The 24,473-nt window shown below is 45.1% G+C and overlaps 2 protein-coding genes across 2 annotated transcripts in view; one reads left to right on the top strand and one right to left on the bottom strand.

The window, feature by feature from the left end:
- Positions 1–645: 645 nt before the first annotated feature.
- On the bottom strand, positions 646–1,798 carry LOC108542369 (uncharacterized). Its single transcript, XM_083287452.1, is given in 6 exon segments — positions 646–1,064; positions 1,067–1,252; positions 1,255–1,351; positions 1,353–1,414; positions 1,417–1,529; positions 1,668–1,798. Coding segments are annotated over 6 exon segments (1,008 nt in total).
- A 13-nt stretch (positions 1,799–1,811) lies between these two features.
- ZDHHC14 (zDHHC palmitoyltransferase 14) overlaps positions 1,812–24,473 on the top strand; it is a 172,470-nt gene continuing 149,808 nt past the window's right edge. Inside the window, exons 1-4 of the mRNA XM_017892356.1 lie at positions 1,812–1,943; positions 2,091–2,236; positions 2,332–2,605; positions 2,681–3,069. Coding sequence (XP_017747845.1) covers positions 1,812–1,943; positions 2,091–2,236; positions 2,332–2,605; positions 2,681–3,069 — 941 coding nt within the window. The remainder of the gene's footprint in view (positions 1,944–2,090; positions 2,237–2,331; positions 2,606–2,680; positions 3,070–24,473) is intronic.

Here is a 24,473-nt window from a genome sequence, read left to right on the forward strand (position 1 = left end):
GGGGAGTGGATGGGCTGGTGTGTTTTAAAGCACATTTCAATCTTTATATTATTTCACTGGCAGATACTTTAATACATATTTGTAACAGACAAGGAAGAACTTTTTAAAAGCATAAACATAATGCCTGAAAAATTCGGTTTCATTGAGAATAAGAGTGGGAGTCTTTTTTAATGCCATAAAATCAATGGATCTATTATATTAATTGGACACCCACAGAAAAGGTGCTTGCAATAAACAGAATAATACCCCGTTGATCTCATTAGCTAAAGGACAGGAAAGCATATGAGAGCTTTCACTTGAAAAGTCTGAAGCTTTCCAGTTGGTTTTTAAAAAATAGTCCGGCCACAAAGCACTTAATTGTCCCTGCAATATACTTGTCTCTCATACAATATCTAAAATAATTAAAACCCAATTATTATCGTGTGCTTAAGATCCATTCTCCTTAGACTCTAACCGGCTTGGGAATGGACCCCTGTAAATTTCATTTTTATTCAAAACTCCTTGTAATTTCATGTCATACTCTAATTGCTATTCCCATCACTTTTTCCTTACTACAGGAAGCTCCTCCCAACTGGCCCTCCTGGATAAGCCAATCTCATCCCCCTTGGACACTGCTCACTGATGCATGCTTTGTAAGGGACATACTTAGGGCTCTGAGTTCGATGCCATCTCTACTACTTGGGAGCTTTGTGATGTTTGGCCAGTAGTTAAGCTTTCCCTAAGCTGGATACAATAATGCCTCGCCGGGTTCCGGTGAAAATTAGACAAAGAACATGTGTAACGTGCAAACTCCCCAGTACAGAGAAGGCACCGTTCCCCACAACACCCTTTGTTGGTTCCTCTCTCCCATCACCCAGCCCCAGAACGCCTGGCACCACGCCTCTCCTGCCCTTGTCGCGGGGGATGCAGGGACTTGTAGTTTCTAAGGCCCCGCGTCGTGCTTTCCCTCGGCGCCGGCCGGCGGGCGGAAGAACTACACATCCCAGTGGGCTGTGAAAGGAAAGTGGGGCTCGGAAAATCGAGCGTCCCCGCCCAGCTGCCTTCGCTTTCCTCGGCCCCGGGCTATGCCCACCTCTGCGGGGGCTCGGACCCGCAGCAAAGCCCGGGAGGGCGTGAGCGAGCAGGCGTCCCATGCTGCCGCAGTCCCAGGGCCGCGCCCGCAGCTGCTCCTGGGCTGTCGGGTGGGAAGGAGGGAGGCGCGGGCGCGAGAGGAGAAGCACGCGATCCCTCCGCTGCCGAGGGGGCTCTACGAGGAAATGGAGAAATAAAGCGAGCAGTTGTGAACGTCCGTGGGGAGAAGTGGAGACCGAAAAGGCTGGGCGGCAGCAACCCAGAACCTGGCCTCCAAGGGGCTTCCACTCCGGGAGGGAGGCCGGGGCCGGAGGGGACCCCGACCGCTTCCTCTGCCCTTCTGGGCCCGGAAGCCGGCCGAGCCGGGCCCCGAGACCCTCGCCCGCAGCCCGGTCCCAGATTCAGGCCGGCCTCGGGCCGCCTCTCCCTATCCTGGCACCCGGCACCCCACCCCATTCCTCGGGCATCAGCAGAGTCCCTCGGCGACGCGACCACGCGCCCAGCTGGGGAGGAGGAAGAAGGGGGGCGCAGGCCGGGGAGGGTCACCTCCCCGCCGCGGCTCCTCAGCTCCCGGGGAGTCGCCCGGACTGGCTTGCCGGTGGCCGTGGGAATGAGCGTGTCCCGAGGCGGCAGCTGCTGCGGGGGATAAACCCGGGAGAAGCCGCGAGACTGACTGAAGTGGGCCAGGAGCACACGGCGCGGCGGGGCCGCGGGCGTCCAACCCCATCCCTACTCGGGCGATGCCACGGGGAGCCCCCCGCGCCTTCCACAGCCCAGGGCGCCCACCCGAGGGGACTGGGGCTGGAATCCCGCTGCGCCGGTGCCCTGGCTTCGCGGGCGAGGAGGAGGAGGAGCAGGAGGAGGAGCCGCGGGTGAGGCGCGGGGCCACCGCCCACCCGGCCCGGAGGAGGCGGACCCACTCGGAGCGCCGCGCGCGCGCCGGGGCTGAGCCTTGCAAACAAGTGTCTGTGCGGTGTCCCCGCGGCCCTCCTCTCGCCGGGGCCGCTTCCTCCGGGTAGGAGGGAGCAAGGGAGTCCTCGCCGCGCGGCCCGCGAGCCGCCGCCGCCCTCGGCCCGGGCATCCCCGCGCGGGGGCCGTGGACTCGACTAGGCTGCCAGGCACAGCGACACCGGGTCGCGGTGCGAGAGGCTCCTGACAGAAAAACGTGCGTGGTTGTCCCCACCCCTGGGAGGGGTTGCCGGTGCCGCGCGCGGCCGCCCAGTCGCTAGCGCTCTCTCCTGGGAGGATCCGCCGCCGGAGGAAGGAGTGGACCCAACCTGGCCGCGGCGCAGAAGTGGCTCCCGAGGAAGCCGGCGCCGGGGCCGCCGCCTCGTGTCCCCTCGGGGCGCAGTGCTCGGGGGTCGGCGGGCCGGAGCCGAGGCGCAGCTGGGTGAAAGAAGGAGCTGGGGCTGCGGGGCGAGCGGGCAGCCACGCGAGGGGCGGCGTCGGCGACCCGGGGGCCGGCTGGCTGAGCCCCGCGCCCCGGGACAGCTGGAACGACGGAGGAGCCGCTGCCCGGCTGCGGACCAGCGCCGTCCCCCCACGGAGCGGGGCTTTCTGCTAAGGACAGTGCTCCCCGGGAGGGTTAACCTGGGTGTCCCTCGCAAAGTTGTCCGCCCGAGCCGGAGCCCGTGTAGGGGCCGGCGGCGCCGCGGCTCGGGGGCGGCTGGGCGGCCGGCGCGGTCGTGGCTCGGGGGGCCCGCGCGGCCGGGGGGCCTCCTGGGGTGTGCGCCCCAGCCGGCTGCCCTCGTGGATGCCTCCCGGCGGCGGCGGGCCCATGAAAGACTGCGAGTACAGCCAGATCAGCACCCACAGCTCCTCCCCCATGGAGTCGCCCCACAAGAAGAAGAAAATCGCGGCCCGGAGGAAATGGGAGGTGTTCCCGGGAAGAAACAAGTTCTTCTGCAACGGGAGGATCATGATGGCCCGGCAGACGGGCGTCTTCTACCTGACGCTCGTCCTCATACTGGTCACTAGCGGACTCTTCTTCGCCTTCGAGTAAGTGGCTGCGGCCGCTCCCCCGACGCCGCGCTGCCCTCGCGTTCCCTGTCCCCCGCCCCTCCTCGGGCTGCTTTCGGTTTCTAGAAGCCTTATCTACTGTAAATTGTTATATAATGCCAGCCCGGGCTCCCTCTTTTTGCTTTTAAATGTCTGATTGCTTTTGGGTCCCCAGAAAGAATGCCGTTCTGGGCCGGGCTTCTGGGAGCAGGGAGGGAAGGGGTCCGCTTGGAAGGGGGGCCAGGCCTTCCTGCTCCAGGTGACGGATGGGACCCAGCAGGTGGGGCCGCCGGTCCTTTATCCCTGGGGCGCTCTCAATCGAGTTTGGGAACCCAGTAAATCAACCCAGATGTAGCCTGCCGTGGGAAGGTGGGGTGCGATAGATTCCTAAGTCAGGGATACCTAGAACTGACTTTTCCCCCCTTGCTGACAACATATAGGGCATCTTCTTAAGCTCAGTTGACTACATCTCCCATGTAACTTCGACGAATAATTGAGGAATCTTGGTTATTTCAGGTTTCAAAGTATCGGCTACCTAGTGTGCCCTGGATAGATCCTTTCATTCTCCAGCCTCCTACATGCTCACTCTGGATTAACAATTTCTTATTTGCCATGAGGTTTCTAAACTTTTCACTTTCAAAAGGTTGCAATAAAAGTGTCCAAAACAAACAATTTGGGAACACTTGAAAGGAGACCTTAGGTCTGTTAAGGAAGAGGATGACACTACGAGACAACTTCTGATTCCAGAAAGAGTCTGGACTTTAGGGATTATATCTGGGGGAAAAAAAAGTGCATGCAAGTCTTCACCGTTTTCAGGAAAATCAAATTGACCAGTAGCAACTGTCCTCCTGCCAGCTAATGAAAGGTCTTATTTATTAACAGTGATTAGATAAAGCAGTTAAACCACATTCCAATCAATTTCAATTGCTCTCTTTGCATGCAACATTTGGAATGCAACTCCTTATGTAATTTCTGGTATCCTATGTTCAATGAAAGGTGGAGTTACTTTTTTCCCCCCAGAATTTAAAAAAAGCAATATATTTATAGGGTGTTCTTCTTTGGGCTTCCCAAATCCTGGTTATTATTGGGCATGGTACTCCTTCAGTCTCCGCCTCCTCCTGTTGGGTAGGCTTAATTAAAACCTTTTGAATTTATTTACTTTTGTTTCTGAGTAGGATTAATAGGCTCTAATTTTGTGCCGGGCTTTTGCTCCTCCAAATGCTGTCTCAATTGGAAATGAATGATCTCTTGACAATGTAATACTTGTCACTCAAAGCCCTCTGACTCTCAGGAGAAACGTTTTGTATCTGGACACTGCTCTGATGAGCAGTTTTAACAGGACTGAGTTAGACCAGGCAATGAGAAGGATGTCAGATTTAAGCAAATTCCCCTTCCCCAGTCCTTCTCACACACAACTCCTCTCCCCCGTTTCCGATGGTGTGTGCACTTCCCCGGGTCCCCCCTTGATGTTTAGGTTCTGTATCTGTTTGACACTAGTAAGTAGAGTCAGTGGGGGACCTGTGGACGGGAGGGGAAGGGTGTGAACAGTCATTCAGAGTGGCAAGGAGACACACTCTACTTATGCTGCTGTTGCTCCCATGGGCCCCCATTGAGAGCAGCCTCTTGTCCTTACAGACCCTGGAAACTGGAAGAAGGGGCACAGAGGTTCCCCATGAGTTTATGTTATGTGTTAGGATAAACACCAGCACTGGAGCCATGATGCCATGTGGTTTAACAGAAATGCCATCTCTTTAATGGCGGATTTAGTTACAGGTGCTCCTCTAGTTGCAGAGTATCCACTGTGTTCCTAATTTTTTTTTTTTTTTAAATCTTGAACAGATCCAAATCGGCACTTTTGCTCTTTTTAGCGATTTTAACTGTGGAGAAAATGGGTTAATTTTGTGGTTCTGTTGCAGAGCTTCAGCCACAAGTGTGCTCCATGGAGAATGATGAATATTTCATATTCTGTATATACCCAAATCCCCACTGTATGGTTAGGGATTCCCCCAGTTATTACTTAACATCTTTTATTTTCTTCATTCAAACATAGCTTCTAACCAAACCATCATAAATTCATTTTCGTTTCTTGATCTCTGCGTGTATTTTTTCAAGAGTTCCCAAAAGTCCTCACTAGCAGGTTGTTAGGGATCTTTCTCTGCGTCAGTGTTGTGTTAACTGATGACTGTAGGAATAAATGTGTGTGCTGGGATTTTATTAGCTACTGTTTGCAGCATCTTTTTTTATATCAGCTCTGTGGGAGTGTATGTGTGTATATGTGTGTGTGTTTGGTCTCCATGGGTGTTGCTTCAACTAGGCAATTTGACATTTCAAGAAAGCAAGAGGCCCGTCCTTGTATGATGCCTCTGTTCAGAAAAATCAGAGGCTGTTCAAGCTATAGAATATTATGGTTTAGTTGAGAATATTTGTCACTGCATTGTTTTCAAGTTCTTTATTCATAAGTTAAATAACCAGTTTGACCAAATTAATTTGCCAAAGACCAAAGAACAAGTTAACCCCATGCAGAGAAAGAAAATACCAACAGGCCAATCCCTAAGTAAGATCCAGAAGAAATGCCAGTACTGCCTACCCCTGGCCTGCCCTTCTCCTGCCTTCTTCTAGTTATTTATTGAACACATACTATGTGGTCCCCTATTTTGATTGTTTAATTTCATGTCTAGATAGCTTTTTTAAAATTTATTTTTAATTTTTTATAGAGATGGAGTCTGCCTATGTTCCCCAGGCTGGTCTTGAACTTCTGGCCTCAAGTGATCCTCCTGCCTTGGCCTCCCAAAGTTCCGGGATTATAGGTGTGAGCCACTGCACCTGACCATCATGTCCAGATAGCTATTTATTGGAGACAGAGTCTCACTGTGTTGTCCAGGCTGGAGTGCAGTGGCACAATCATGGCTCACTGTAGCCTTGGCCTTCCAGGCTCAAACGATTCTCTCTTTTCAGTCTTCTTAGTAACTGGAACTGTGGGCGTGCACCACCATGCCCAGCCAAGTTTTGTATTTTTTGTAGAGACATAGGGGTCTCACTGTGTTGCACAGGCTGGTCTCAAACTTCTGGGCTCAAGTGATCCTCCTGCCTTGGCCTCCCAAAGTGCTGAGTATAGGCATGAGCCACCGCACCTGGCTATCATGTCTAGATAGCTTCTAATGTTAGTAAAATTCATTGTCAAACATTAGAATTGTGTTTCGCCAGTTACACAAAAGCAAATAAAATGTGTGACAAGAAGAACGAATAACCTAGTCATTTAGTTTTAGCCCTCCCTTGTCTGCAATTCTTCTCTCATCCCAGCTCTCATTCCTGACCTTGAACAGATGGACAAGAAAGTTTGTCCAAGAGAAATGAACTTACTAGAACTCAGCAACAGGTGTTGATACAGTCTTCAACCCCTGGAGAAAGGCAAGGTAGAAATGATTATTCCCACATCTAAGATGAAGTGACAGAGGCTTGGTGAGGTTAGTCACCTAGGGTCGCACAGCTAATTAGTGGGAAGGCTTCTGGCTGCAAAGCCAGTGCTCTTTCTGACTAATTGTGCTGCTCCTCGTTCAAGTCTAGAGTACTGGTTAAAGGCATGGATTTTGGAAGGACAGACCCTAAGCTTATTACTAGCAGTATAACCCTGGGCAAATGATTGTTTTTTTAAAGTCTTAGTTTCCCAGTCTGTAAACTGAGATTAATAATAATCTACCTTTAAATGATGGGAAGATTAAATGGAAAACGTATACTCTGCATAGTATACAGTATAGTATATACAGTACAGTATATGGTATGCTGTGTACCAGTGTTTGGTACATAGCAAGGGCTCAATAAATGGTTCATATTATTAGAGTAAACCTTAGAAGTAGCCCCCGCAAGGACTCTGGTCACCCTTTTTGGAGAGCATTTTGAGGAAGGGAACATGTAGGTTAATAAGCAACTGTGACTGTGAAAAACTCAGAACTATGCAGTCTGCTATTAAAGTAAAGACCTGGCTGGGCACAGTGGTTCATGCCTTTAATCCTAGCACATTGGGAGGCTGAGGCAGGAGGATTACTTGAGCCCAAGAGTTCGAGACCAGCCTGGGCAACATAGTGAGACCCCCATCTCTAAGTTTTTAAATAAAATTTAAAATATAAAATAAAATAAGCTCCTTTGTATGAGTCCAAGGAGCCTCTGTGAAGCTGTGGCTTTGCTGTTACCCATTCAGAATGGGAGTCCTTCAGGGATGTCTGGGGATCTGTCCTTATCCAGACTGGATTTCATTTTTGTATTTGAAGCCACCATCCCAGAACAGTGAAGACAGTACAGAAAGCTACTAGAAGCAACCAGATGCAATACTGTACTCTTTCTCAAGCAAGGAGGGACTGCTTGTCTGTTGGCGTCTTTATGCGCCGTGTGGAGTACTGATGAAAAGTGACAGCATTTCATAGCTGTGTTTAGGGGAGGTGGGGAGTCGACGGCAGTGCTATCCAGACAGCTCACCCTCTTTGCAGCTATTAAGAGTCTCATCAAGGCTGTCTATGCAATGTCGTCATTCTCACATTCCCAGAAGTAGAATTTGAAAAGATCAGTGAACATTAACAATTTCTTCTTCTCCCTGACATATGCACACATACAGCCTGCTTTTGTTTATAGTTGTAATTTTTAAAATAAAAAGTCTTTGGTCCTGAAATATTAAACTGTCATAGTCTTGCTTACTGGGGTAGAATGAAGGAAACAAACTAGGAGGCTGAGTGAGGTTTGTGTTTTCAGCAGCATCAGATGAGGTGAGGAAGGTCTGCTTAGATCTGGGGCTTGACTGGGTCTCACCATTCTACACTGTCACCACAGACAAGTTTGGACGTGTTCCTGGGGCTCAGACACTTGAGAATGTGGGGACATTCTCAAATTTCTCATCACTAGAAGTCCATTGATGTTTTGTTTAAAAAACCTTTCTCTCTGTTCCTCCCTCCTTCCTTCCCTTCTTCTTTTTACATTTAGCTAATTCCTCTGAAACAAATGATGAATAATTGGGGAGTCAGTAGAACTGGGATCATGTTTGCTTTGAAGATGGAACTTGGGGCTCTCCCCTGATAATAAATGTGTCATTTCCAAGAACGTCTCTGTTATAGACGGGTAACTTTTATTTTCTAGTAGAGGGTGCTGCCTTTATAACATATAATGATCCCATATTTTCTTACCACACCCTGACCATGCAGAACTGCATCAACCTCTCCACCATCTCAGAAAACATCTGCATAGGGTCTCATCTGTTTTTTCCAAGTGCTGGCCATGCTGTGCATCATAGAACGCCATGGGGTTGATACAGACAATACATGACCCTCAGAACCTTACCACAGGACAGTTCCTAGGAACATAGTACATGGAGCCAAGGACATTTATAATCCACTGTGGTTTCACGAGAACTTTAGGTGACTTCAAAACCTTATGATCCATTGACATGAAAGCACTAACCCATTCATTTGTGTACGTGATCAACACATGTCAGTTTCTTGAGGGTAGGGACTGACCTTGTTCACTGCTGTATCCCCAGGGCTTAGAATAGTACCTGGTCTATAATAGCAAGCTCCCAGTAAATATCTGCTGTTTAATGAAGTAATGGTAATATTGAAACACTTCGGAAAATACCTTTCTTGTGCTTTAGTTTTTGCGTTTTGTAAAGCTCTGTACATTAATAAAGTTTATAATTAATAATGTCTTGTAGAACACATTTGCCTCAGAAACTTTATTTGATGTAATTCTTCTGAATTCAAGTGTGTTAATTAAAGCAGAAGGAAAAGCTTTTCTTAGTTGTTTAGAAAACTAGTGATAACACTGGGATGTTCTCTTGGCTAATCAAGACTTCTTTCTAGTATTTATTTTTGAACTAAATGCTTTAAGCAAATAAAGCACTCTGGGATATATTTGAATGTTACCTAACAACCACAAGCACCTAGAATAATTTCTCATTTTATAGGCTCTTCACTTTGGACAATTGAATTTATCTAATAAAACTCTTAAGGATACTATTGACTACATATGTTTTATTGTGTTCCCTTTTAGCTAGTGGGAAGTGGTGCTAAATTGTGCAGAAAGGACTCCTCTAGGTTCCTATAATAAGATAATGATGGTTAATTATTTAATGGGCCATATCTGCATATCCTGGATTTTTTTTCTTTTTCAGTACAGTGTTGCACATAATTTATTCATGGCAGAGTTATTATGTCTTAGCAAGAAAATTTAAATTAAAAATTGCAAGGAAGTGCATTTGTTGTTTTATAGCTGAGGTTGTTAGGAAAGTGAAAAACAGTGGTGATCAATAGATACTTAATTAGTTATATCCAGGAATTTGGATCTAATAAAATGTCAGTTGATTCAGATAAGAGTTGGGGACTAACCTAATGCTTTTGTTCAGTTCATCACTAAATATGAAGGTTGGTTCCATTTCAAACTTATTTTTATAAACTGGATGATCTTCTACCTCCCCAATTTCCATCTTTTAAAAAATGTAATGTGAGATTAATACAGAAGATGATATGTAACACTTGCAAGTTTTGAAGTAAAATACTGTAAAGAGCAGCCATGAAACTACCACCCAAACCAAGAAGCTCATCAACACCAATGCTTTGAGTCTACTCAGTCCTCTGTCTTGGCCCAGTCCCATCTTCTTGCCCCTCCCTGAGGTTGTCACAGTCTGAGCTTGGTAATTATCAGCACCTTGCTTTGTCTTCTCTCAGGGACTTTGAGTGTGTGTATTCCCAAACAATAGGTTATTTGGTTTGGTTTATTTTTCTTTACAAATATGGTATCATGCCATATGTAGCCTTTTAAAAAATGCAGACATTGATTTTATATGGATTTAACATAAGATAGCATCACAGCATAGGATTTAAGGCAGTCTGTTCATGAATCCATGTAATTCTGCAGATGACATAACTTTTATTTTGAAATGATTTCAAACTTCCAGAAAGGTTGCAAGACTAAAGAACTCTGTGTACTCTCCATTCAGATTCATCAATTGTTGACATATTTCTGCAACTATTTCTTTTTCCCTCTCTCCCTCAATCTTGCTATTAACAGTTTCCCCCTCAGACCATTGAAGAGTAAGTTGCAGATATTATGTTCCTTTACATCCAAATACTTCTGCATGTAATTTTTAAGAAAAAGGATGTTCCCACATAAATAGTAATGGTATCAGTTTTAGGAAATCTAACGTGGATACAACAGTCCACATTGAGATTTTGCCATTTGTCCCAATATTGTTGGGTTTATCATCATGGTATTTGTTTTCTATTTAACTAATGTGTATTTTGTTTCTCTTTTCCACCTTTTGACTTCTTTTAGATGAATTGCATATTTTTAGTATTTCGTTTTATCTTTAGCAAAATTTTAGGCTACGTTTCTTTGTGCTATTTTTAGTTGTTTAAGAGATTACAATGTGCATTTTAACCTATTACAGTCTATCTCCAAATAATAGTATTATTATTCACAAATAATGCAAGAAATAGAAAACATTATAATTCCTCTTACTCATTCCACCCTTTGTACCAATTGTCATATATTTTATATCCATATATGCTATAAAGCCAGTAAATTTTGTTATTTTTAAACTATCAGTAGTATTTAAAAGAAAAATAAATTTATGTAAAATAAATATATTTTAAAACACATATACACATGTATAAGATATAACACATATGTACATATGTACATATATTAAATAGAGATAATTTTAAATGGACTTTTATATTTATCCTCATGTATTTACCATTTCTGGTACCCTTCATTTCTTCTAATTATATCACTTTCCTTTGGCTTAAAGTACTTTCAGCATTTCTTATATGCAAGTCTGCTGGTGACAAATTATCTTGGTTTTTGCTTTTCTGAAAAGTTTATTTTGCCTTAATTTTAAGAGCATATTTTACTAGATATAGAATTCTAGGTTGATAGTCTTTTCCTATCAGACCTTTGATGATATTAGCTCGTTGTCTTCTGATCTCTTGTTTTTGATGAGAACTTGTTATTTTTTTTTAAGCATTTCTCCCCATATGTCATGTGTGATATTTCTCCAGCTGATTTCTCTTTATCTTTTTTTTCAGTGGTTGGAATATGATAACATGCCTATGTATGGTTTTCTGTACATTTATCCCATTGGGGTTTGCTGAACTTCTTGGATCTGTGGATTGATATCTTTCATCAGTTTGGGAAATTTTTTCATTCTTTTTTCAAATATTTCTTTAGTACTTCTTTAATTATATATGATATCATTTTATATAGTCCCATACTTTTTAGATACTTTATTCCATGTTTTTGTCAATTATTTTCTTTTCCTCTTTGTATTTTAGTTTGGATAATTCCTGTCGGGTTGTCTTCAAGTTTAATATTTCTATGTTAAGTCAATTTTGATATCTTATTTTTTTTTATTTTGAGCACTTCTACACTTAAAAAATAGTTTTGAAGGAGTCTCCATTATTCTGCTGAAATCCTCCATCTGTTCATGGTTGTGTTAATATTTTCTGCTAGATCCTTTAACATGTTTATTAATCATCCTTTAATAATTCCAACATTTACATCACTTCTGAATCTGTTTCTTTGAACTGTTTCTTCTCTTGATTATGGGTTATATTTTCTTTCTTCCTTCAAGCTTGTGATTTTTTTATTGCATGCCAGACATTGTATGTAAGAGAATTATAAAGTCTATAGTAAGTTAAATTATGTTTTTCAGGACACTAGTGTGCGTGAGTGAATCTAGTTTGTAACGGAAACAGGTTTGGGCCTTGGGGAAGTTTCAGTTAGATTCATTTTATCACTGGCTTCAAATGTTTTGAGGGCAGAATCAGGACTTCCCCCTTAGCAGGGCTTGAGATCTGAGCCCTGGAAAAACTCTGGAGGTTTTAAATGCTTTACAGCCTAGGAGCAACTTACCAAACTGTGGGAGATTTCTGTTTTTCAGCCTGACTGCTGGCTTTTTGGGTCACTGGGGAGTTGTCTTTGTGTTCAGTCTTGCATCAAGTTTCTGTACCTCAAGAAATCTCTGCACAGCTGCTGTGCCACAGCTTTTGGAGGGCTACTGCAGTGGTCTGAGTGAAGGCCTGGAGTGCCTCAGAGTGACTTTCTCAGTTTTTACATTCTGACCCTTTGATACCATACCTTGAAGCTAGGTCCTGTAGGCTTTAGAGAAGATGTCTCTCTAGTCTCCTGACCTACCCCTAGCCTTTGGTGTAGTTTTGTTGTGTTTTTGGTAAAGATCATTTGGTAAAGAAAAAGTGGCTGGTGGCTAGGCCTCCTTGGAGTTATAATTCATATGGCAGTCCACAGATGGCCATTAATGTGGGTTAAAAATTTAGCTGATTTCTCCTTACTCCTGTTTATGGTGGATTCCTGTTCTTCCTGCTGCTTTGCTGGGGAAGGAAGCAGCTGTTGGCCTTTTTTCTCTTGGGAAGGACTTGACACATTTAGGCTTCTTTGCATTCTAAGCTCCCTGACAGATTTTTTTTCAGACTATGCTTTTGTAGCTAATGTGGCTTGTTCTCATTGTTACAGTGGGAGTGATTGCTCTCACAACTTTCAACTTGTGATTGTTAAAACTTAATACTGTATTTCTCAGATTCATTTATGTTGTTGCATATATATGTAATTCATTTTTACTGCTGTCGGATTTGATTTGTGTAAATATGCCCAGTTTATTCCTCATATGCTTTTTAATCTTTCTTTCTTTGACTTCTTACTGATTCTTGGCCTTTGCCGTCATTTTGTATGTAATGCAGAATCTGCAAGACTCCATTTTACAGATTTTGATCCTCTTAAATGTGCCCTGCCAATGACTATGACATCTAGAACCAAATGCTTAGGCCTGGATAAGTGAGAGAGAATTTAGCATGGGATTCATTGGCTTTTATGTGATATTAAAATATTTATTACAATGATAAGTCCTAGCTATCAACTGATCATTGAAGTTATATACAATTAAGAGCATGGTTTATAGAAATGTATATCCTTATGATGAGTGAGGTACTTTATCACAGATCTTCATCTCCTAGCTTAATTTGATGCCAGTTTTTCTTGATTTTAAAAGAAAGCTAATTTTTTTTCTTTTCTTTATCCCTTATAATATTTTGTGCTTTGAAGCTCTTCTCTGATCTCATACCTAATGTGTGTACAGTCCCCCATGTGTGTGTGGGGACTTCTCGTGTAGCCAGCTTTCTTTGGAAGCCTTGACAGCAAGGGTTTCTGATTGAACCAGCCAGGCCTCTGCTCTTGTAGACTTTCTAGTCTTTGGTGCTTACCTGAGAGAAAAAAATTGTTTCCTCTGCCACGACTGGACCCAGAATGAAGAGAAAGATTTGTGTGTGTGTGTGTGTGTGTGTGTGTGTGTGTGTGTTGATCCCCCTTGACTCCAATCCTCCTATCTGTAGAAGTTAGATGATCTTTCATTTAGGTCTGTTTTTGCCTTTACCTCCTTTTCCCTTCATAGCTAGAGCTAACATACCTTTAGGGTAGACCTCCCTGTCCCCCTCTAGAGACTTTGGACGTAGACTTGCTTTCAACTGCAATGGCACTTTCTTATTTTATAACAATTAAAAAAAATTTTTTTGAGATGGAGTTACCCAGGCTGTTGTTGTCCAGGCTGGAGTGAATGGCACCATCTCAGCTCACTGCAACCTCTGCCTCCCAAGTTCAAGCAATTCTCCTGCCTCAGCCTCTCGAGTAGCTGGGATGATAGGCATGCACCATCACACCCAGCTAATTTTGTATTTTTAGTAGAGACAGGATTTCTCCATGTTGGTCAGGCTGGTTTTGAACTCCCGACCTCAGGTGATTCGCCTGCCTCAGCCTCTCAAAGTGCTGGAATTACAGACATGAGCCACCACATCCAGCCTGTTTTAGAACAACTTAAGCACACTTTAGTGCACCATTTAAAAACAGCAGTATAATCATTTCTGTACATCTTCAAACTAGATTTTAAAAACTGCTGACTTCCATGCTGTTGAGAGCCATGGGAATGAGGCGGGGCACAGCAAGGCAGCTGATAGAGGAGGGTGTAGCCAACGGCCCTGCCTGTGACTTGCCCTGAGATAATCTTATCAGTGGAGGAATGGCGATCTAACCCACTTGGGAAGGAATTTGAGCTCTATCAGTCTGCTATCTTTTGGTGGTTTTCAGGCATGGCTCATGAATACAAGGCAACAGCTTATTTTTAACACTAAATACCAGAGTCTATTTGAGATGTTACTTCTACTTGCTGATAAATGATTGTCCTTCTTGTACTGATCATAGAAATGAGCCTCTAAAATGTGTGTTCCTGGCTACTTCCTTGACATAATCTGGTGTTTTTCTCAGTTTTCACTTTTCCCTTTCTCTCATAAGATCTCTCGTAAGTGTACCATCTCTCGTGGTATAAGATACTGTGACTACTTTTTCTTTCTTTGAAACTTTTTCTTTAACTTCTAGGATGTTCCTCTCCCACTTACCTTTAGTTATTTCCTTTTCCCCTGCATCATGTATCTCTTCTTTCTTGCTTGCTTTTAATTAACTTTGTTCCTCTTTCTCTGGCCTGTCTTACTTTCCTAAGCAAGTTTGCACGGTCCTGGTGGTTGCTCTGGCCTTTTCAAATGTGACCTTCATCTCTATGTCTCTGTCCCCTGCTTAAAGCACCTGCCCCCGACCTGGCATTTCCTCTTGCCTGTAGAGATCTCTGCCGAGGTGTCCTCTGATTTCCAGAAAGCAAGTCATTGAAAGCTGAATGGCCTGCAGTTTCTTCTCAATGGAGAGTCTCAGGGCCCCACCGCTCTCAGGAAAGAACATTTTCTGGGTTGCAGAACTGTGGCCTGGGAACATTCTCACTTCCACCCTTCCCACCTACCGGTAGCCATCAGGCTCTGCGCCTCCTTTCCTTCCGTGTCTCTTAAACTGCATTCTTCCTCTCTGTGTCTATACTTGAGGTTCTGGTTCACAATCATTTCACAGATTCTTTGACACTTTTCCCATAAATAGGTGGAGTCTGATTCCTCTCCTCTGGAATATGGGCCAGCCCACATATGAAGGACAGAATGTGGCAGAAATGATGCTATGTGATTTCCAAGGCGAGGTTAGAAAACATGGCAAGGTTTCCACCTGCCCCCCCCTCTCTCTCTCTCACTTGGGACATGCACCTTTGGAGCCCTGAGCTGCCATACAAGAAGTCTAGCTCCCTGGACACCCCTGTAATACAGAGGCCGTGTAGAGGGGTTTAGACCACATAGCAACAGAGGTGACAGTGGAACCCCAGCTGAGTAAATGAACCTTCACATAATTTGAATCCCCCACCTCCATGACCCCACCCCACTCCCACTTTTTTGAGTTATCCCAGTGAAAGCCAAATGGAGCAGATATGAAGAGTTCCTGCTGAGCTCTGCCTAAATTGTACGGTGATGAACAAAATAACATCATCGTTGGCTTTAACCCACTATATCTTGGGACACTTCAATATACAGCCACAGTAACTAGAAAACTGAACTACCACAACGTCTCAAATGAAATGTTGGGACTGGTTTGGGACATGCAGTGATTCATATATGACTAACAACACTAAAGTTACAGTGCTGAAGTTTGAAAATTTTTTAAAAAATGGTAAATCCAGGGTCAGCTCTTCCCACTCCCTTCCATTCCAGAGTGCTTCTTTGAGCAGGAGAGACAGGGGTTGCAGCCAATTCATGCACCCATGATTTTGCCCAGTCCCAGCACTTGCTTGGCAGAAGCCACCCTTCATCTCATGTGCCCTGGTGGGAAAGTAGTGAGTACTGACAGTTTAGGCCCTCACTACCCCACGCCTGGATGGTGTTGCCAGCTTTCTTCCTCACTCCCTGTCTCTATTTTTATTTTTATTTGTTTATTTTTTTGAGATAAGTTCTTGCTCTGTTACCAAGGCTAGAATGTAGTAACATGATCATAGCTTACCACGGCCGTGACATGCTGGACTCAAGCAATCCTCCCACTCCAGCCTCTGGAGTAGCTGGAACTACAGGCACATACCACCACACCTAGCTAATTTTTTTTTTTTTTAATAGAGATGGGGTCTCACTATGTTGCCCAGGCTGGTCTCGAATTCCTGAGCTCAAGTGATCCTCCCACCTCGGCCTCCCAAAGTGCTGGGATTACAGGTGTGAGCCACCACACCTAGCCTCTGTGTCTCTATTATTCCTTCACTCTGGCCTTAAAATCCCAGTTCCACTGGGTGTGGTAGCTCATGCCTGTAATCCCAGCACTTTGGGAGGCTGAGGCCGGCAGATCACGAGGTCAGAAGATTGAGACCATCCTGGCCAACAATGGTGAAACCCCGTCTCTACTAAACTACAAAAAATTAGCTGGACATGGTGGCACGTGCCTATAGTCCCAGATACTTGGGAGGCTGAGGCAGGGGAATCACTTGAACCCAGGAGGTGGAGGTTTCAGTGAGCCGAGATTACGCCACTGCACTCCAGCCTGGTGACAAAGCGAGACTCTGTATCAAAAAAAAANCCACCTCGGCCTCCCAAAGTGCTGGGATTACAGGTGTGAGCCACCACACCTAGCCTCTGTGTCTCTATTATTCCTTCACTCTGGCCTTAAAAATCCCAGTTCCACTGGGTGTGGTAGCTCATGCCTGTAATCCCAGCACTTTGGGAGGCTGAGGCCGGCAGATCACGAGGTCAGAAGATTGAGACCATCCTGGCCAACAATGGTGAAACCCCGTCTCTACTAAACTACAAAAAATTAGCTGGACATGGTGGCACGTGCCTATAGTCCCAGATACTTGGGAGGCTGAGGCAGGGGAATCACTTGAACCCAGGAGGTGGAGGTTTCAGTGAGCCGAGATTACGCCACTGCCCCCCAGCCTGGGGAAAAGCGAGGCCCTGTAAAAAAAAAAAAAAAAAAAAAAAAAATCCCAAGTTTCTTACTGTACTGTGTCTGTTACATTTATAGTGAAAGAATCATACACCTATTGGGAAACTAAATCTGTGCAAAACTGTATAAAATCAGTACTTGAGGCCTTTCTATTTTTCTCATAATTTATTAAGAGCAACAGATGAGAGTCTCTGTTCCCTAAGATCTTAGTGTATAGCAGTCCTGTTGATGTAGGTCTGTTTTTGCCTTTACCTCCTTGCCCCTTTATAGCTGGAGCTAACATACCATTAGAGTAGACCTCCCTGTCTCCCTCTAGACATAGAAACACAGTTCTCTTAGGGACATCTTTTTGACACTGTCATGTACCAGGATGTTCACCCCTCTCTGGGTTGGTGAGAAGGCCAGGGGCCTGTTTCACCTGCCTGCCATGCTGTTGACACACCAAGGCCTTTCCAGAAATAGCCTATGGTGGCCTTGTGGTCTGCAGAGCCTTGCTGTCCCACAAGGGGATAGCTAGGCAAGTAATGACTCCTAGCAAGCTGATCTTTCCAGCAAGCCTCAGATTTATATAATCAAAGCAATTTATCATCTTGAATGCTCCTATTTTGGGGTCTTTTAATGCCATGAGTTTCCTATACTCACATTCTTGATGGCAGATAAGGGCATTTTTGAACATAAAATCCAAAGTCAAGTTAAATTCTGCAGCTATATATGGTCTATGTGTCTTTTTGAGCAGGAAGAAGAATTCTTTACTTAAATTATCTCACACTTACAAACTTGGTACAGATTTTCCTGCCTCTCTTTAAGATTGAAACCCATTCAAATTAAATTTCAGCATGGCCCTAACATACACAGTCAAATGGTGGTGATGGCTCTATTTAGGAAACACACCAAGTTTGTGTTTGTGTTCTTAATTCCATTAGCTATAAGCATATTTTGTACAGATATTCCAAGAGGTATGCTCTTGTCTGCTTAAAGGTAGCTAGATACTGGATGTTGGAGAAGCCCACTCTTCCCATCATAAAATTACTACTTAGGATTAACAGTGTTTTATATAGAAACTATATTTCTTGTTTGGCCCAAAAAAATAAAGGTAGGAAGTATTGCTTTTAAGCTGTATGCCTTTATTGAGCTAGGAAACTACTAACATCTATTTTTTAATTTAGAAGTTGAAGTGGCAATGAAGTAGAGTTCCACTTATTTCTATCTAAGTTCTCTGCCTCTTGGCTTCGGATGGTGAGACAAGGAATGATCTACCAGGACAGTGTCATCCCCTTGAACCTGAGATAAAGATTATTCTTGAGTCTTATGTGAAATTGTTGATTTTGGAAGGTTGTGTGGGTTTGTGGACCGTAGTTGGCATTGTCAAGAAAGATCTCAGGCTTCCCTGAATGGGAGCCCCAGTCAAGCGTAAAGGGGGAGACTTAAGTTTGGAAATAAATGGAGAGTCATTCTCCTTACTTCCCATTCTCTCTTCCCCCAGAATTAGTTTTCTTCTGCTGCTGTAATGAATTGTTACAAACTGAGTGGCTTGAAACAACACAGATTGATTATCTTACAGTCTGTATATCAGAAGTCTAGTCTAATCCTGCTCTCCCTGGGCTACAATCAGGGTGTCAGCAGGGCTGTGTTCCTTCTGGCAGCTGTAGGGGAAATTCTCTTTCCTTGCCTTTTTCAGCTTCTGGAGCTATCTTGCAGCCCCCTCCCTCCATCCTCAAAGCTAGCGAGGCTCTGTGTCTTCCTTCCATCATCACACGCCCCTCTGTCTGCAGCCAGGAAGGGCTTTCTGCTTTTAAGAACCCATGGGATTGCCCTGGGCCCACCTGGATGACCCAGGAAGTTCAGCTCAAGGCCCTTAATGTATCACAGCTGCAGAGTCCCTTTGGCACTGTAAGATAATGTGTTCACAGGTTCTGGGGATTAGGATGTGGATGTTTTTGGGGGAACGTTATTCTCCCTTCCACACCCAGATTCTTATTGTTCCCTGTATGAAGCTGGACTTGAACTTCTGAAGACTTTTCTGCAGCCCTCTGAAAGGGCCAGTCCCGAGACAGTAGGAGGTAGGAGGGGATTATTTGTCTGGCTGACCACAGTGTCTATTATGGTTAATGACACTTGCCTTTTGCAGATGGGTCTGTCACCCAGCGCAAAGACACAGGCTTTGGGGAGACAAACCCAACTGCCAGGGGAGAGAGAGGGAGTCCAGCCTGGCAGGCAGCATGGGGTTAGCTCCCCAGCTTCCCAGCTTCCCAGCTTCCCAGCTCCCCAGTCCCCCAGCTCCCCAGCGCCCCAGCGCCCCAGCCCCCCAGCTACCCAGATGGCCCCAGGTAGGCAGAGACTGGGGCAGAGGAGACAGAGTGGGCAGTGACTGGATTCGGTAGAGTGTGGAAACAGGGACGTGTGTCCCTAGGGAGCAGGGTCCCTGTCCCAAGTCTGACGGACCGCTAGAAGCTTTTGCCCAGCAGGCTGGGTGGACCCAAAAGCGCCAGGCCAGGCTGCAGTCCTAGAGGGAACCTGGCAGGGTCAGGGCAGAGATGTGGTTACTTCTACTGGCGTCATGTCAGAATGGAGGGGCAGCCTGCCGGCAGGGGGAAGAGTCTCTAATGCCAGGTGGGGCAGTTGCTGCTCCATCCCCTCTGGGGCTAAATTGAGGGCCTGCTGAGCCATCCTTCGTCTGGGGGGAAGAAAGGGAAGCGGAGGCTGGAGGCCAGGCTGAATCTGACATCTAACTCAATTTCCTTCTCAGTGTGGGATAGTCCTGTCTCCTCCAAAGAAGATTTTAAAGTACATGAGTGTCCTGCTGCCCCCACCAAGACAGAATAATGGGAATAATTACTGTTGCTCCAGAAACAGCTTGAATAAGTACTCCTTCTTCTGGGCCAGGAAGACTGTAAAGATGTTTTATAGGAACATAATTGATTGTATCAAATTAAAATGTTTCTTATTTTGTAATACATTTTGCCATTCTTACTTATTCTCCATTTTTTGCTTAGAGAAAGGAATTCTGTTGTTATAATGACTCCTCTGAAACGATGGCTCATTGCATCTCCACTGACCGGTACAAAAGAAGAGAAAAAGCTCTATGTGTCTGACAGTAAACATTTAAGTGGAGATTTAGCTTGCTCATTTCCTCAGCATCCACAGTTAGGCTAACTCAGTCTCCAAAGAAAAATGGGTTTACTTGAAATGTCTGGTTGTATACATGGATCAAAATAATTAAGACGTTTACGAAGCTCTGCAATTTTCCGGAGGGGACCTGCATGACTGTTTTCCAGACAGCTTGTCAGACCTTGCTTTCCTGATTAGCAGCAGTTAGTGGGGTGGATAAAAGCACCCCTTCAGAACAGAGTCTCATTTCCATTTCTTTCAGGCCACTTATTTTTTCCAACTGTTTTTCCCATATCTTCATACATTTTTCACTCTTCTTTTGTTAGTATTTCTTGGTCTCTTGAGTCAAGAAATATTTACTGAGTATGATTGCGTGCATAAGTAGTGTGCATTGGAGATACGATACCTGTAAGACACCGCAGTGCTGGGTAGATCTGGGTGCTGTTGTCTGTTGCCAGGGCCAAAGTTGGTATTGTGTCAGTGTTCGAATAAGCACATGCCATGGGATAAGAAATAAAAGTATTTGCCTCATCTGTCATCTGTAGTTGTGTATATATGCCCTGTCTTCAAACGGGCTTGGGTCTCTTCTCATAATTTGTGCCTTTTCCCTCATAATAGTCTGGTTTCAAAGGTACAAAAACAGTTGTTGTTATTGTCACTTATATGAAGAATACAGAACTCCTAGAAAGTTGACGAGTTCATGAAGAAGAAAGCTCTGGAACCAGGATCCCTCATCTTGGTGAACTTCCCACCACTGGAGCGGCTTCTCTGCCGGGCCAGGCCTGACCCTGGCAAGGGCTCTCCCAGGCACGCATTCCTTTGCACATTGCAACTGTTGGGAGACCGGGCGTGATCTCACCATTCTCCATGGCCCCTTTCCACAGACCAGGCTGGCGGAGTGGCCCTGATCCTGACGCCCCACATGGCACTTTCTGCAGGTGCAGGTCCCAGGTGGGCCTGTGGCAAGACTGGTCAGATTACTTTGAAAGGGGGCAGGGAGGATGACATTTGGGGCAAGGAGAGTTTTACGCAGAACCATTTGTGTTGTCACCATCAGGACTGGATTAAAACCTTTCAAAAGCCATCAACACTGAGAAGTATATGGTAACCTCCTTCTCCATCATCACGTGTAATTTATATACTGAAATACACTGTGAACCATAACATTTAACTTTTCCCAGTTGCAGAATTCTGAATAAATTCATTGAAGCTGAACTTTTTTTCATTTTTTTCTTGCCCCTTCCTTGCTGCCTCCCTAGACCATGGTGTGGTCTGCCCTTGGGCAGCTCAGTGGAGGTCCCACTCGCAGACAGTGATAGAGGATAGAGGGATAGAGCCACACCACCAGCCACGGCTCTGCAGGCCTTTTTTGGTGACCCCCTTGAATGGTCTTCTCCCTGTGTGAGAAAGGCTGCCGTCACCTTCATCTTGAGAGCTGCTCCCAGCACTGTGCTCTGTTCCTGGGAAGGCAGCAGTGGGGTTGATGACTGGATAGCCCCCGCTGCACCCTATACCCCCAAACAGTGACCTTCAAACTTTTAAAGGGCGACCTACATCCTCTACATCCAGCAACACAATATGGAGATCCAGGACACACACAGAGAGAAAGGAAAATTTCATGAAACAGTACTTATTCTGACCGTGTGTAGTGAACTGTATTCTATTCTACTCTATTGTTTATTCTAGAATATTTCACTTAAATGATGCTTCTTGACCCACCAACTTGATTTAATGACACACCACCTGCAACTTGGAAAACACTGCTCCGTACCCCAATTCCCTGAGTCCCTCGCTGCTGCCCATGGATGTCAGGATGCCTCGTACTCTTGTGTTCACCCTGCTGTGCCTTTTGCTCAGAACTCCTGCCCCATTCCAGCCACGAATCTATGAAATGCAAACAGCGGATGCCTTCCTGATGCCCTGGCAGTAACCCTGCAGCGTTCCCCCAGGTCCCACTTTCTTCCTTTGGCTCTGCCTCTTACCGGTGAATGCCGGGTTCCCTCTTCAGCTGTGCGTGCCTTTCTCATCCCCTGGCCTGTGCACTCACAGAGCCCAGAACCCTGTCTTATTGATCTTTGTCTCCTGTGCCTCTGGTACTAGTGTGTGGCTCACAGTAGGCACTAAATCAATCTTTCTAGCACTGCATTAAAAACAATATGCCCTTGAGTGGAGGAGACAGCCAAAACTTGCTGTTAAACCTAGGTGCATCCATTTCAAGGTTTCCATGTATGGAGTGTTTGCATTAGCCACCTTCGTTATTTATTTATCAGATGCTAAAGCCTTGCAACAAGAAGCATTGACGTAACTTATCAGTAACTCAGTGTTGAGATGTAGAGTTCAAAGATAAATAGAAACATTATTGTTTCAAATAATGGACTCTAAAAAAAGATTTTTTTTAGAAGCATAAAAATATGTCAAAATAGGCACTTTTCAAAATAATACTTTTTTCTTGTTAACTATCATCCATCTCTTGGTACACTGTATCTAGAATGTTACTGGGTATATATACAGGCACCATTTTTCTTTATTTCTAATCATACAAGGGTAGAACTGGTTAAAAATGCCCTCATTTTATAGAAGAAGAAACTGAGGCCCACAAGGCTGTATGACTTACTCAAGGCCACAACTGCAATGAGAAATGCACACCTGCTGAGGTCACCCTGCAGTAGTGAGATGCGCACCTGCTGAAGTCACCCTGCAGTAGTGAGATGCATACCTGCTGAAGTCACAGCAAGATGTGCACCTGCTGAGGTCACAGCGAGGTGCGCACCTGCTGAGGTCACCCTGCAGTAGTGAGATGTGCACCTGCTGAGGTCTCAGCTGCAGTAGTGAGATGCGCACCTGCTGGGGTCTCAGCTGCAGTAGTGAGATGCGCACCTGCTGGGGTCTCAGCTGCAGTAGTGAGATGCGCACCTGCTGAGGTCTCAGCTGCAGTAGTGAGATGCGCACCTATTGAGGTCACCCTGCAGTAGTGAGACGCGGACCTGCTGAGGTCACCCTGCAGTAGTGAGATGCGCACCTGCTGTAGTCACAGCTGCAGTAGTGAGATGCGCACCTGCTGATTGCTAGTCTGGGGCTTCCTCCACTTCATCCTCCCTTCTTAATGGGGTGAAGATGAAGTGGGATGTGATGGTCCCCATCATCATGTCAACAAAATATCTCTTTAATGTGAGATTTTTTTGGACAATTTCTTGTTTTACGCTTTAATTTCTTTCTTGGGAAAAAGTGATGGGCAGGCCATCACTTCAGCCTCATTTGAAGATATTAATGTTCTCAGACTGGTGATGTACCTCCTTCTTTTTTTTTTCTAGACAAAGTCTCATTCTGTTGCCCAGGCTCCAGTGCAGTGGGATGATCTCGGCTCATTCCAACCTCTGCCTCCTGGGTTCAGGCAATTCTTCTGCTTCAGCCTCCTGAGTAGCTGAGATTACAGGTGTACACCATCACACCTGGCTAATTTTAAATTTTAAAATTTTAGTAGAGATGGTGTTTCCCCATTCTGGCCAGGCTGGTCTTGAACTGCTGACCTCAGGTGATCCACCCGCATCGGCCTCCCAAAGTGCTGGGATTACAGGCTTGAGCCACCATGCCCAGCCTGGCGGTATACTTTCTGTTGCCTTCTAAACTGGACTTGCTGCATTGTACAGGAAAAAGTTATGCTAATTTTCACCAGAGTTCATGGATTTTGCTTTATTTTAGAGCACCTGCTCTCATTAAAGATGTTAGCACATCAAAGAAAATGTAAATTGAATTTCTAACAAGCGCTCTTGGATGGGAAAGGGGTTTAAAACAGAATTTCTTTGTCTTGTCCCTTTCAACAAATACTATTGTCATGCTCCACAAGCTGGAACAATAACCTACCAAATAACCTGCTAGGTTATGAATGAAAGCATGTATTTTGTGAAATTTGTGGTCATTTAGTTGGGTTGGAACTCTATATAGGTTGAGTAAGGGTAAAACATGGAAGAAAATAGTCACTGATGTTTATTTTCTTTATTATTTTCTTCAATGTTTTACCCTTACTCGACCTATGCACCTGGGAAAGGGGAAGGCTGCCAGTTGCTTTCTTCCTGTACCCTACCATGGACCCACAGCCCCTAAACTCCAGTACAATTATTCTCTGCCTTTTTGTTCTCTGCCTTAAGCATTAAAAAAGGGTTTAGGGCCGGCCTGAGAACTCTGTCTTCATTTGTCACGTTGTTTCTTTGGGAAAACACATTCCCAGTTTCAACCAACCAACCTGCAAATTAACTTTAGGGGCCGCCTATTCACTAAAAAAGAAAGCTGATTTCTGTAGAGCTGATTAGCTGAGCAGAGCTCATTAGCTTAGCCTAGTTTAGCAAGTATGATCTCATTAGCTAATGTGACACCATAACATAGACACTCTCACCCACCAGTGTTGGGAAGCATGAAAAGCAGTCCGGAAGTGGCAGGCCTCATGGACCCTCCTGCAGGAGGTCGGACCT

Source organism: Rhinopithecus bieti, unplaced genomic scaffold, assembly GCF_001698545.2.
Source record: "Rhinopithecus bieti isolate Rb0 unplaced genomic scaffold, ASM169854v2 scaffold_20098, whole genome shotgun sequence".
NCBI lineage: Eukaryota > Metazoa > Chordata > Mammalia > Primates > Cercopithecidae > Rhinopithecus > Rhinopithecus bieti.